The sequence below is a fragment of the Delphinus delphis genome, chromosome 8 (assembly GCF_949987515.2).
Source record: "Delphinus delphis chromosome 8, mDelDel1.2, whole genome shotgun sequence".
Classification (NCBI taxonomy): domain Eukaryota; kingdom Metazoa; phylum Chordata; class Mammalia; order Artiodactyla; family Delphinidae; genus Delphinus; species Delphinus delphis.
The window spans coordinates 64623156-64638214 of NC_082690.1; the positions used below are offsets into that span (position 1 = coordinate 64623156).

General features: G+C 44.3%; 1 protein-coding gene and 1 long non-coding RNA gene across 5 annotated transcripts in view; one reads left to right on the forward strand and one right to left on the reverse strand.

Annotated features, from left to right (window-relative positions):
* DENND5A (DENN domain containing 5A) overlaps positions 1–5113 on the reverse strand; it is a 108712-nt gene extending 103599 nt beyond the window's left edge. Inside the window, exon 1 of one of the 4 annotated variants that reach the window (XM_069540944.1) lies at positions 4705–5103. In XM_069540944.1, coding sequence (XP_069397045.1) covers positions 4705–4816 — 112 coding nt within the window. In that variant the 5' untranslated portion in view covers positions 4817–5103. Of the gene's footprint in view, positions 1–4704 lie in introns of all 4 variants that reach the window. The other 3 variants (XM_060018464.1, XM_060018467.1, XM_060018465.1) reach the window with 3 other exon arrangements.
* A 106-nt stretch (positions 5114–5219) lies between these two features.
* Positions 5220–10396, forward strand: LOC132429108 (uncharacterized). The gene is made up of 3 exons (XR_009520287.1): positions 5220–5382; positions 5790–5986; positions 9768–10396. It is a non-coding gene; the product is annotated as an uncharacterized lncRNA (long non-coding RNA).
* Positions 10397–15059: the final 4663 nt, after the last annotated feature.

Sequence of the window (15059 nt, forward strand, 5' to 3'; positions counted from 1 at the left end):
GAAGATCCCACATGCCACGGAGCAAATAGGCCCGTGAGCCACAACTACTGAGCCAGTGCACCACAACTACTGAAGCCCACGCACCTAGAGCCCGTGCTCCTCAACAAGAGAAGCCACCGCAATGAGAAGCCCGCGCACCGCAACGAAGAGTAACCCCCACTCACTGCAACAAGAGAAGAGCCCGCGCACAGCAACAAAGACCCAAAGCAGCCAAAAATAAATAAAACTATTTTTTTTAAATATATTAAAAAAGAAAAAGCTAAAAAAATTAAGATCTCGGGCTTCCCTGGTGCCGCAGTGGCTGAGAGTCCACCTGCCGATGCAGGGGACACGGGTTCGTGCCCCGGTCCGGGAAGATCCCAAATGGCACAGAGCAGCTGGGCCCATGAGCCATGGCCACTGAGCCTGCACGTCCGGAGTCTGTGCTCCGCAACGGGAGAGGCCACAACAGTGAGAGGCCCGCATACCGCAAAAAAAAAAAAATTAAGATCTCTCTCTTGATAATCATGCACAGTATTCTTGCTTAACATGAAACGGAAACCTGCACTAGACAAAATTGCCATGTCTGCTCCCACCCCTGCCAGACAAGTATTTTACTTGTCTCCCCCACACTCATCAAACTACTGCAAAGCATGCAAAGCAGCACTCCAGTAGCAGAAAAGAAGGATAAAACGTGGCAAGGGAGACAAATATTCTCCAACTTTCTCAGAGCCTCAGTTTCCTCATCTGTAAAGTCAGAAGGTTATATAGTCTCTAAGAGAGCTTCCATGTTTGACATTCCATGATTCTGTTGTTCTAATTTCATTGCCCAATATAGTTAAGGAGAAGTATGATCTGACCAGTCCTCTGGCTTTCCTGGACAGGGAGCATTTTTTCTCTCTTCTAATGGTGACATTAAGAGATGATTTCAGGGTATGTCAATGTTCTAAGCAGGTTCATACAGGACACTGGCCAGTTTCCCAACTATCTATGTTCCTAAGCCCTCTCTTCAATTCTTGGTAAGACCCACCACTCAGAGCCTGGGAAACTGCAGTAGTGGATGCATAAACCTAGGATACTTATATCTCAATGCTGGGTGCAGGTCAGTGCAGAGGAACGTAAAGATTCCATAGTAAGAAATAGGTTACTAGCATTCTGGAAACTTAACTCTCAGGCAGAGATAGGGAACGTAAACTCAGGAGTCCCATGTCATGGTAAACCTTCTCCTGCAGTTACCTGGTGGTGACCATAAGAAGAAAAATGGAAAATGAATATGCCCAAAACACCCATCCATCAAAGAGGCAGAAAGAGGGACTGGACTCTACTACCATCTGCCCCACTTAGAATGGGCCAACAATAATGAAAAACCAAAATCAAAAATGTTTCTTCCAGATTTGCTTATCTCCTTGACAAACTCAAAAAGCTAACAAGCAGATACCATTTCTCAAAGTTGGCTAGACTTCTGCTTCACCAATAGATTACCTTTCTCTCCTTCAACCCAAAGTACTCCCTCAACTAACCAGAAGAGAAAACAAAATTAATTTTCATATCTTCCTGTGTTCCTTGCACAACAAATAACTACATGACTTGCCTAAATGCTTAAGTCTAGAGGAAAGGGGAGAGGTGACATGGAGAGACTCCTATAAATTCAATGATCAGAGTCTATATTCAACACAGCAAGCTCTATGTTTATTGCTGCAAACAGAAAAAAATGAATCTTAAACTTTCTCCATAAAGCCAGAAGGAACACTGAGCATCTCTGATCTGCTTGTTCTGGATTCACTCCTAGAGTATAGAAGCTATCTGATGTATATAACTTAATTTGCTTGGAGAGAACATAGACTCCTTGGTACCTCCCTAGAGAACCTGGGTGCAATTCACAATTTCCTGTAGTTTCATTTACTATCATCAGTTTAGGAGCTATAAGGCAGAGAGAAAATGCACCCTGGAGAGTCTCAAGACTGACCCTCAAAGAGCTATTTGTATTCTGTTTTGTTTTCCTCAAAGATTCCCTCTGGGTAGTCCAGATTCCCCTATCAACCCACCAGAAATGAAATGAAGGAAAAGAAGAAATCCTTCAATCAGTGCTTATTCTAACAAAGGCCACCTATTGAATAAATAGTCTTGACATTCCACTACTGCAACCACACTTAAAAAGATAGAAAAATACCCTTCCTTACACATTTTATACAGCTCATCCCCCCCCCTTCTTTATTCTCTCAATAAGCTTTCACAGGTATACAATTTGAGCTTGCTGAAAAGCCACATAATTAACAGATATTCACTAAAAGAGAATTAACCTTTTGAGAATCTACTTGATGAGACACTTTTTATTTACATTCTCTTTTTCATAGATGAGGACCCCAGCAGAGTTATCTAACTTGGCCCCCAGTCACAGAATTAGTCAACAGCAGAGCAAGAATGTTTAACCCCAAAACCCATGCTCTCACTGACAAATCACTTCCCGGCTCCACTCCTAAGCTTTATCATTTGCAAAACATTCTCTTTATTTTTGAAAATCGAATGTCTATAAAATTTAATAGACACTTAAAAGCACAACATAAAAATCACACTGGTTTATTCCACCAGTTTAAAGTTTCTTTTACTGGGGAGAACTGTGTCATTTTTAGTCTTTCTCAACATGTTAGTGTTTTCTAAAGACCCAGCCAAGCAATGAGATGCAGTTTAGTGTCACGAGAGGAGCACTGGATCAAAGTCAAGCAATTAACTAGCAGGACATAGGCCCTACTGTCCTTCCTGGGCCTCATTTTCCTCTCTGAGGTCCCTTCTAGTTCCAGTACCATGAACTGAATTCCAACAACTATTGACACATCGCAAAGTCACAAATTTAACAAATAGGAAACACAGATGAAAAATTAACATCAGTATTATAAAAATTTGAAGACCTAAAAAAGTGAAAAACTACTCCAACAAGAGGCCTAGTATTAACTCTATTACTGATTCATGATTTTTTCTCCACCTGCTCTGCTATTGATTTGAGGAAATAGTGTATTTGCTCTGACCTTGCTAAAGGTCATCAATTTATCACTTTTTTAGAAGTCCATTTTGACAAATAGGACAATCTAAAAGAAATGGATAAATTTCTAGAAACGTACAACCTACCAGACGGAATCATGAGAAAATAGAAAATCTGAACAAACCAATAATAAGTAAGGAAATTGAATCAGTAATCAAAAACCTCCCAACAAAGAAAAACCAAGGACCAGATGGTATCCCTAGTGAATTCTACCAAACATTTAAAGAAGAATTAACATCAATCTTTGTCAAACTCTTCCAAAAAACTGAAGAGATCAGAACACTTCCAAACTCATTTTACGAGGCCACTCTGATACCAAAGCTAGGTAAGGACACTACAAGGAAAAAAAACTATAGGCCAGTATCCCTGATGAATATAGGTGTAAAAATTCTCAGTAAAATATTAACAAACCAAATTCGATAACACATTAAAAGGATCATACACCATGACCAAGTGGGATTTATCCCTGGGATTTAAGAAAGGTTCAACATATGCAAATCAATAAATGTGATACAACACACTTAAAAAAAAAAAGTCCATTTCGAAGTATGCACCTTTTTTTTTTTTTTCATAAGAAACACTGAAATTTTTCTGATGGGGGGAAAAAAACCACACAAAACCTGTCCTGTCACCTCCGAAGCAAAGTAAAATTAGTCAACAGGATAATCACCTTCAGGAGAGAAACTTTACAGTAAACACATCATGACAGAACAGTAAAAAGGAGTATCTCTCATCAAATCAGGATGACACAACAAACCGCCACCCACATGAAACGTGCAAACTGGACACTCCAGACAAAAACTTTTCCAAACCTTGAGATTCAAAGGCTCCAATGACGGTGCAGTGGAGTTCGCGGGGATTTTACAACTCTGACACCGGTGCAGTGGAATTCATGGGATTTTACAATTCTGACACTCTTGGGCAATTAGTGCCAAATCTGATCTGGGCCCTATCTTCACTTCTCCACCACTTCCCTTTGAAAGATGACTTGAGAAGCATCACTACGCAACCCAGGCTCTCCAACTAGGCTGCTGCCCTTTTATTCACAAATGACGCTGGCCTCATAAAAGACATAAATTATTTTCAATAAAATATGGCACGGCCCCGGAGTACAAGCCCTTTCTAGATGTAAGGGAGTTCTCACCCTCCTTGGTGTGGCCCAAGTTCACTTTATTACTTCACGTCCCATCAACCCAGGGGGCCCAGCCCAGCGCTGGGTTAGAACGGTTTTGAGGAACTGCAATCACAGGCTTCTTGGGAAGAGGCCAGATAAACTCACCAAGTTTTTGGTTTTTTTTTTTTTTTTTTTTAAGTCTGGGTGGAACTTACTTTCACCAGGACGTGGGATATCTTCTTCCCTCCCTAATGGGTGTTCGAGGACAAGCTTCCCTTTATTTTATACTAAGTCACTCAACCTTCACCAGACTGTGAAGACAACCCTTCTCTCCTCCTCATCCGGGAGGACCTGGCCACAGCTCAGCGGGGAGCAGGGGCCGTTCGGAACCCTCAAGGCTCAGAGCCCCTCGTCCGTTTCCCCTCCTCCAGAGTGACGCCCCCTACCCCGCGCCCGCCCTGGGTCCTTCCGACCGACCCTCGCCCTGCTCCCGGGACAAAGCGGAGGTGGGGTGGTTTCCTCAGGGGTCCCTGGCGGCCGCGGGGAAGAAGCCCCGGGCTCAGCGAGCACTCACCCGACAGCTCGTCCGGCTCCAGCCCGGTCTCAGTGTCCAGCCCGCAGATGACAAAGTAGTCGGCGAAGCGACTGGGCGCCGAGCCCCCTCCACCGCCGCCGCCGCCGCTCATGGCGCCGGGGCCGAGCCGGGCCGGGCCGTGCGGAGCGCGGAGCCCCCGCACCGGGCGCCCGCCCGCCCTCAGGCCGCCCCTCCCGCCGGCGCCGACGCTACCGCGGCTCCGGCCGCCGCCCCCGGCCTTGGCCCGGTCCCCGCGGCCGCCGCGGCTGCCGTGACGGGGCAGGGGGGCACCGGGCCGCCCCGCGCCGCATCCTGGACGCCTTCCCCTCCGCGCCGCCGCCGCCGCCGCCAGCCGAGAGCGCCGCGGACGGAGGTAGCCCGGAAAAGGGCGTAAAGCGCTGAGGAGAACCCCCACCGCGGCCCCCTCCCACCGCGCCTGCGCAGGCGCCTTCGGGGAGGGGGCGGGCGCCTCGCGGAAAAGATGACGTGATGCTCTTCGGGCAGGCTGGCCGCAGCTTCCCAGGCAGTCTCCGCAGCGCGGCGGGCAACTACTGGGCCGCCCGCAACCTCCACCCCCTCGGGGCTGCGACTCCTTTAGGGAAGGCAGAGGAGGTGCGGGATGGATGGACGCATCCCGCAGAGCCGGGACCCTGGCCCACGCTCCGCCTCCCACTAGAGGTCCGGCGATCTCCTGTTTAGACCGGCCCTGTCACAGCAATAGGGTCGCAGGATTGAGCTCGGAAGCTCACCTCATCCTAACTCCAGGAAGCCCACCGGCCTAGATCCCAGATAGCGCCTTCTCCCTGACCCCGCTCCCTAACGTCCACGCCCAGCCCTTTCCCGAGTAGAGCTGAGGATTCCCCCTCTTTTGGCCGAGGTGGATCTGCCCGCCCTATATTTACCCTTGGCTTACAAATGGGGAAACTAAGGCTCAGAAAGAAGCAAGGGCTTTCCCCAAGGTTACATAGAGTCTAAGAGACAAAGCCTGGACCAGAATCTTGGGCTCGTGGTTAGTCCCCGCTCCCTCCCCCCCAGTCCAGCCAGGCCTTTTCCCATGCACCAGGCTGTCCCTTTTTCTCTCCTAGAGCCTCCAGAGACCCATGCCACTTGGGAGCTCCCCTTCTGCTTCTGAGAATTCTCAGTTCCATCCCTGAGTCGGTCCTCCTGAGAGAAGTGGGAGATGAGGAGGAGAAAAACTTGCCTCCTGTTACTTGTGTTGGGACCCCGCGATTTGGTTTCCTACAGAAGCTAAGCAGGAAACTGGAGATCAGAAAACAAGAAGGTAATATGTATAGTGGTTACTAAAATGGGCTCTAGAAACAATGCTTAGATTTGAATCTGGACTTTATCATTTACTGTGTGACCTTGGGCAATCTCCAGGAGCCAGCAGTCATGTTTTCTGTGAAGATTACATGAGATAAATACGCATACAGTTTAAGTAGTCAGAATAGTGCCTGGAAGTAGAAGGCACTCAATAAATATTAGAGATTATATTATTATTCCAGCAAGAGGTGTGCCTAGGGTTTGCTCTAGCAGGCTGCTGCTAAAGGCCCTAGAAGGCAGCTGGCTTCCCCAAGGGCTGACCCTGGGCTATCTCCTGCGTTTTCTCCTGGGTACCTCTCTTAAGTATTGGTTGGGGGGGAGGTGGCTTGGAGGTCACAGCCAATGTCACTTGGAACCATAGTACCTGCTCCTCTTTGTATGTAACCTGCCTGAACTAGTAAGAGAAAAGTGTAGAAAAGGTAGCTTCACAAAGTGCATTTAGGGTGATGCCTCACCCTATCTTGCATGCTGGGGTTGCAGAGACAGTAGAGGAGGTTTAGAGAGCTAAATGGTTACAAGGCACAGAAGAGGGGCATCTTTCCAGGTTGGGGGATGGTCAGGGAAGGCTTCCAGAAGGAGATATAATCCAACCTGAGTTCCAAAGGATCAAAAAGAATTTCTCAAGTAAAAGGGGGAGGAAAGGATGTTTCAGGCAGCGTGTGCAACAACAGGGAGTGACAGATTAAAATGGTACATACAGGCAACAACAAGTAATTCACTTCTCTGGGAGACAGAGAATTAAAAGGAGATAAAACCAGGGAGAGAGGAGGGGGACAGAGCAGGAAAGGCTTCCAATGCCAGGCTAAAGAATTTACCCTGTAAATTTACCCTGTGTTAGAGGAATGGTAAACTGCAGGAATTAAAGCTGAGGAGGGACTTCCCTGGTGACACAGTGGTTAAGAATCCGCCTGCCAATGCAGGCTACACGGATTCAAGCCCTGGTCCAGGAAAATCCCACATGCTGCGGAGCAACTAAGCCCGCGTGCCACAACTACTGAAGCCTGTGCAAGGCACTGCAATGAGAAGCCCACACACCACAAAGAAGAGTAGCCCCTGCACTCTGCAACTAGAGAAAGCCCACGCACAACAATGAAGACCCAACGCAGCCAAGAATTTAAAAATAAATAAATTTAAAAAAAAAATAGAGACTTAATTTTTTAAAAAATAAACAAAATAAAGCTGAGGAGTGACAAGCTCTGACTCACATCTTAGAATGATCACTCTGGGAGTCATGTGGAAGAAGAGGCTTCAAAAAGTCTTAATTATCCTCAGTTTGAAGCCCAGAAACTTTTTATCCAATGTGTCCAGGGTGATCAGGTGCTAGGAGACCTCTCACACTAACTCAACTCATAAAACAAGTTAGAAACGAAAGACTGTATTAATTTGCCCTGGGAAATGTAACTGCTCAGAGACCCAGAATACTCAACTGTAAAGTGATCTCCTTCCCAGTAGGAAATATGTTTGGCAGAGTGATTGCTTCTGCCAGAGTCAGAGAAAAAAAACAGAGCTGAATGCTTTTAAGTTTCAGTTTAAATCCTCACTCCCACTCCTACTAGCTGTATGAGCTGAGGCACATCAGTTAACTTCTCTGGAATGAGAATAATCAACCTTTCCCCCCACAAGATTGCTTTTAAGATTCATAAATTAATTTTTTTAATGAATGAAGAAAGGAATTTTAAATATCTGGAACATAATATACTCTTAATAAGCGGCAACCTGGGGCACCCACTTCAGAATGAAGGATCTGAGAGACAGCAAGTCGACATCTGAGGGAAGATAAATCCAGGAAAGGGCATGAGGCAAAAGTGTGCCTGGAGTGGTCAAGGAGCAATAAGAAGGTTAGGATGGCTGGGAAGTGTTGGGGGTGGGAGGAGTGGGAGAAGATGGTAGGTGTGGTGATGTTGGCTTGTAGTTCACCAAATAATCATGTTTCCCCTTCCACAGTGTGTGGAGTTGTCCCTAGGAAGCAGCTGCCTGGTCAGGGACAACGTTTCCCACCCCACTTGCATTCACATGTTGGTCATGTGACTGGTTCTCACCAATAGAATATGTGAAGGACTTTATGTGTGTCATTGCTAGATTAGTGTATTTAAGAAGCAAATGAGGGGGGACTTCCTGGTGGCTCAGTGGACTTCCGTGCTCCCAATGCAGGGGGCCAGGTTTGATTCCTGGTCAGGGAACTAGATCCCACGTGCATGCTGCAACTAAAAGTTCACATGCCACAACTAAGGAGGCTGCGAGCTGCAACTAAGGAGTCTGCCGGCCGCAACTAAGACCCAGCACAACCAAATAAATGATTAAAAAAAAAGAAGAAGAAGCAAATGAAGGGACTTCCCTGGTGGTCCAGTGGTTAAGAATCCACCTTCCAATGCAGGGGACGTGGGTTCGATCCCTGGTCGGGGAACTAAGATCCCACATGCCGCAGGGCAACTAAGCCCACACACTGCAACTACTGAGCCTGCGCTCTGGAGCCCACGAGCTCTGCAGCCAGCACACCACAACTAGAGAGAAGCCCACGCACCACAACGAAGACCCAGTGCAGCCAAAATTTTAAAAAATAAATAAAAAAAGAAGCAAATGAGAGAAAAGGGAACCCTTCCTACACTGTTGGTGGGAATGTAAGTTGGTGTAGCCACTATGAAAAACAGTATAGAGCTTCCTCAGAAAACTAAAAATAGAATTACCATGTGATCCAGCAATCCCACTCCTGGGCATATACCCAGACAAAACTATAATTCAAAAAGATACATGCACCCCTATGTTCATAGCAGCACTATTCACAATAGCCAAGACATGGAAACAACCTAAATGTCCATCAAGAGATGCATGCATAAAGAACATGTGATATATATACAGTGGAATACTACACAGCCATAAAAAAAGAAAGAACTATTGCCATTTGCAGCAACATGGATGCAACTAGAGATTATCATACTAAGTGAAATAAGTCATAAAGAGAAAGACAAATACCATATGATATCACTTACATGTGGAATCTAAAATATGGAACAAATGAACCTATCTATAAAACAGAAACAGGAAGGGCTTCCCTGGTGGCGCAGTGGTTGAGAGTCTGCTTGGTAATGCAGGGGACACGGGTTCGAGCCCTCGTCTGGGAAGATCCCACATGCCGCGGAGCAACTAGGCCTGTGAGCCACAACTACTGAGCCTGCGCATCTGGAGCCTGTGCTCCACAACAAGAGAGGCCGCGATAGTGAGAGGCCCGCGCACCACGATGAAGAGTGGCCCCCACTTGCCACAACTAGAGAAAGCTCTCGCACAGAAACGAAGACCCAACACAGCCAAAAATAAATAAATAAACAAATGTGGGGTTTAAAAAAAAAAAAAACAGAAACAGACTCACAGACATAGAGAACAAACTTGTGGCTGCCAAGGGGGAGGGGATTGGGGGAGAGAAGGACCAGGAGTTGGGGATTAGCAGATGTAAACTATTATATATAGGATGGATAAACAACAAGTTCCTACTGTATAGCCCAGGGAACTGTATTCAATATCCTGTGATAAACCATAATGTAAAAGAATATTAAAAAAAGAATGTCCATATGTGTATAACTGAGTCACTTTGCCATACAGCAGAGATTGGCACAGCATTGTAAATCAACTATACTTCAATTTAAAAAAAAAGAAATTAAAAAATAAGCAAATGAGATTAATTAATTAATTAAAATTTTAAGAAACAAATGAGGCTTCTTCCCTCTCTCTTTTTTGCCTTCCACCAGCTAAAAGTAGAGAATTATGAGGTTCTAAGGAATGGCAAAACAGAAGACAGAGGAGCCTGGATCTTTGAATCAACTACATGGAGGAAAGTTTCCAGCTGACCAAGAATACCCGCACTGGGCTCTTTGGTGAACAAGAAACAGACTTCAATTGTGTGAAGCCACTGGTACTGTGGGGTTTATTTGTTATAGCAGCTAGCATTACCATCACCCAAGTAGAATATGTTGGGGTAGGGGAAGCAGATCACGGAGAGCCTTGTAGCCGCACTGTAAAGATTTTGTCTTTGTCTCTGAATAAAAGGAAAAGTCACTGTAGAATTTTGAACAAAGGAGTGTCGTGATCTGCCTTGTTTAAAAGGATATGTAAGGTACCATTTTAAGCACTTCATATATATTAACTCTGCCTTGAACTTGTCCTGAACTCAGATTTGTATATCCAACTGACTTCTTATCATCTCAATCTGGAGGTCTAAGAGGCATCTCAAAGTTAACATATTCCAAATCAAATTTCTAATTTACACCCGTAATATGCTGCCCCTTCCACATGCTTTCCCCATCTCAGTAAGTGAAAGCACTTCATGCTTTCAGTTCATGCCAAAAACCTTACACTCATTCTTCTCTCTCTCTCTCTCTTTCCCTCCCTCTCCACACCTACACCACACACACACACACACACACACACACACACACAGTCCACGTAATATCCATTAGAAAATTCTATTGGTTCTGAAAATTTTAACAATGAGTAAAGCATAGCACAGTTCTGTCTACTTTTAACCCTTGTTTGGTTCAGAAAGTTATAAAAGGAAGCTGGGAAAAGAACAGGTTACTGAAAGTGTGAAACATCCTGGTTACACGAAATCCAGAAAATCACTAACCATGTTTTGAAAAATACTTTGTAACTGTATCTTATAAGTTACCCCTACCTTTAGTGAGTGTTGCTGGATAATGATATTAATAATGGAAAAACTGGGAAAAAAGACAAATTCATATTATATAAAATACAATGATATATACAGTGCATGTAATAATCCTTTATTTTTAATATAAAAGAAAAAGTATATAATTTTTATTAATAAATCAGTTTCTTTCCCTTTGCTTAATATATATTCAACAAATATTTTTAAAATATCATTTTGAAAGATACCAGATTACCTGCCTTATTACTCCCTTGGGTGGTAGTTCTTCCCTGGAGAAATGCAGGAACAGCAGGGCTAACCTTGCAAGTCTGTACCTTACAAAAGCAACACCAGAGTAAAGGGAGGGAGGATATGATCACAATAGATCAGCCCAAGAGCAGAGCAAATGAGCCCCTAGGAAAGGTCCACACAGATCTACTCACAGAGCCAAACCTTGCTTTGAAAGCTGGAATGAGGTCATGGCGTATCTTCAATCAACACTAACTGCAAAATTATATATATTTGTATTGCAGTGTTGTTTGTAAGAGAAACCCCCTTCACCGCCCCCCCAAAAAAAAAACTGGAAACAATCTAAATATCCAGCTTTAGGGAACGGGTTAAAGAAACTACAGCTTGTAAATATTGAAATATTATGCATCTGCAAAACAAAACAGGAAGACAAGGAAAGAAGAAAAGACAAGGAAAAAAATAAAAGAGACTCATTAGGTACTGATACAGAAAAAAATCCAAGATATATCGCTAATATAAAAAGCAAGTGCAAAACTGTGTGTGTAACAGTTCAAACATGGAAGTAACCCAAGTGTCCATCAATAGGTGAATGAATAAGTAAAACGTAGTATATAGATACAATGGGATATTATTCAGCCTGAAAAAGGAAGGAAATTTTGACATATGCTACAACATGGATGAGGCTTGAGGACATCATGCGACGTCTTTTTGAGACACAAGCCAGTCACAAAAAGACTAATACTGTGTGATTCTACTTACATATGGTACCTAGAATAGTCAAAGTCATAGAGACAGAAAGAGAAAAGCGGTTGCCAGGAGCTGGGGATGGGAGGAGAGGAATGAGGAGTTATTGTTTAATTGGTATAGAGTGTCTATTTTGCAAAATAAAAAGAGTTCTGGAGATGGATGGTGGTGGTGGCTGCAGAACATTATGAATGTACCTAATGCCTCTGAATGTACACATAAACTTGATGAAAATGGTAACTTTTATGTTATGTGTATTTTACCACAATTTTTCAAATTGAGAAAAAAATCCACAGTAAAAATAAAATAAAATTTCAAGGTAAGTCATCATTCTTTGTTCTGAATTTACTTCTTGGACGCTGGCTTTTAAAAATGAAAAAGTAGATCTGAGCTGAAAATACAAGTAAAATGTAGGAGAAAGCAATATAGGGGTAGGGGATTAAGAGATACAAAGTATTAGGTAGAAAATAAGCTACAAGGATATAGTGTACAACACAAGGAATATAGCCAATATTTTATACTAAGTATAAGTGAACTATAACCTTTAAAAACTGTGAATCATTACATCGTACACCTGTAATTTATATAATGTTGTACATCAACTATACTTCAAAAAAATAAAATTAAAAATAAATAAATTAAATGTAGAAGAAACAAAGTCACTTATTAAAGAACAGCTCTGAGTGGAACTCTGAATGGATCTCTGAAGTCAGACACCCAAGGTTCAAATCTCAACTTTACCATTTACAAAATCTGTAATTTTAGGTAAATTTCTTAACCTCTCTGTGCCTTAATTTTTTCATCTGTAAAATGGAGATAATGATATTACTTGCCTCATATGTTTGTTGTGTGAATTAAAGTGATACATGTAAAAAACAGGTGTGTGTAATATGCTGTCATCTGTGTAAAAAAGATAAAATAAAAGAAATATGTACTTTATTCTTTCTTGTATATGCATATACTATTTTTGGAAGAATAAATTATTCTGTTAAACTTTATTGCTTCTAGGGACAGAAACTGAATGACAGGGATTGGGAACAGAAGGGAAGTGTTTCATTTTACATTGTTTTGTACTTTTTGGGTTTTGAACCATAAGAATGTATTATCTACTCAAAAAATAAGTATTATTAAAACTTTTTGAAATGCCATCCCCTTCCTTTAGTCTCCCCTACTCACACAGCAAGATTAATCTGCCAGACACACAGCTCTGGTCATGCTACAGCCTGCCAGTCAGAATCCTCAGTAGGGCACAAACTCTTCCTAGTGTGACTGCTAAGGCTTTATATGATCCAGGCTCAACGCACCCATCCTATTATTCTTCCAACATCCCCCTTCACACAGTCTGTCTCCAGTCAAGCCTCACTACTCACTCAACTACTTTCCCAGCAGTCACCCTGTTTGGGACCATAGTACCCATAACCCATCCTCACCTTGGCATTTGGAAAGCCCAAAGTTAATCACTTATTTGTGGCTCCTCCTCTGTTACCCACCCGGGTTCTTGGACTCTTTAATCAATAGAAATTGATAAGAAGCCAGATGAGAAATTCAGGCAAAGCTTTATTGGGACTCATGCTGCAGCACAAGGGAGTGAAAACAAGTAACAAGTGCCCTTGCTCACTCCCTGAGGGGAATGAGTTGACCCCTTAAATGGGGTGAGGGTAGGAGCGGGTCCAGGGGTCAAGCTGGAGGGGTGGCTTGGATGATCTGCCCACCCCCTTGGTGGTGCTGTGTGCAGGGATCATGTGCCGTACCCTGCTTTTGCTCCTGACACCTCAGAAGTGACAGTTGGGCTTTTGGGTTTTTTGTATCCTGTTGTACATAATTTGCCCCAACTGCCCATGTATGCAGTTATTTTTAGTCCCTTGTGCAACCACTGCGGCAAAGGGTCCAAGGCCGCAGGTCCTAGCCTGTCTCACCTCCACACCTCCCATCTCACCCGTTTTCTCTGATTTGTGTCAGTAAACACATACAAAACCTCCCTGCCCCTACCTGAGCCTGATAACGACCTAGAAGTTCAGGCCTTAGATTGGGGCCCTGCTAACCCAATTTAGACCTGTACCTCTGAAAGGGAGAAAGAACTTTTTGGATCCCAAAGTCCCTGGGCCAATGGCCTCTTCCACTAAGAAAACCTCAGGAGCAGGAACTTCCCTACCTCCTCCTTCCAAACTAAGCCTGCTCTGAGGTGAAAGGGAAAAGTGGTTAGGCAGATGGGAGGACCTTGGCCTGACACACCATATAGGCGAGGAGGCTGGGACAGCCCCCCTTACCCTCCCACCTGTACATTCTTGCCTTGGCCTCAGGTAGAGCCTCTGAAGAGAAGATAGGGCCAAGGCTGGACTCCAAGCTAACATTAGATTAATTGCCCTCCTTCACCTGCTGACCTCCCTCGGGGCCCAGCTAATGCAGCACCTCTTCTAAGAGTCCACAGCTGGGGACTCCTAGAGCCCTCTGCATCTCACCACACAGGGTCTTGATACCACCACTCAGTTTCCCTCCCCCAAAACAGTCTATGTCAGCAATGCCTTGTTTATCCTTTCAGAGACAGTCCATATCTGTACTAACAGGGCTGACCCCACCCAGCGAGACCCCGCCCACTCCCAGCTCACAGCATAGCATTCAAGAAAGGTCAGCTGGTGAACCCAGAGGTTCTCAAAACCCTTCCTCTCCAATGCTCAGTGAAGAGTTCACCATGTGCAAACTGAAATGAATCCCACTGATCATACAGAAAAACATAAGCTTCACAGTATGGGCTTTCTTAAGACAAGAAACACAAATACATCTGGGTAGAGTGACACACCCACAGCCACCTCTGGCAGTCAGCTCTCACTGCACACTGATCCATGTCCTGCTGCCCCACCAGCCCCCAATACCTCATTCATAACCAGTATCAGGTTCCTCATGTCTCTCAACCACACAAGCTCCCTAGATCAGTTGAAAATCAGACATCACCTTCAGCCACCATAACTCACAGCAACAAAGAAGCCCCAAAGAAGAGTCAGCAATCAAGCAGCATCTGCTGCCCCATGGCCTGGGGAAGTATGAAGTGGAGCAACAGGAAGAGCAAATTGCTGATAATGTTCACATGTGATGCAACTTTCCCAAAAGTTGTGCATGAGCATGTGCATGTGTTTATCTATATACATGTCTGTCTATTTGTATGTGAATGAACATTTGTATAGAGTCGATAATGTATATGTAGGCACTCACATATATTAGATGTGTGTCTGTGTACTTGCATGTGTAAACAATTGTGTTGTGGGTAGTGTGTGTATGTTTGTGTGTGTTGTATGTATCTGAGGAGGCTGAGACAGGGCAGAGTTGCTAGACCAGATAAGCAAAGGGGTACCTTTGGCTCTTGACAAACCTAGGAGTGACTCACTGGTGGTCCCTCTGTCCCCTCCTC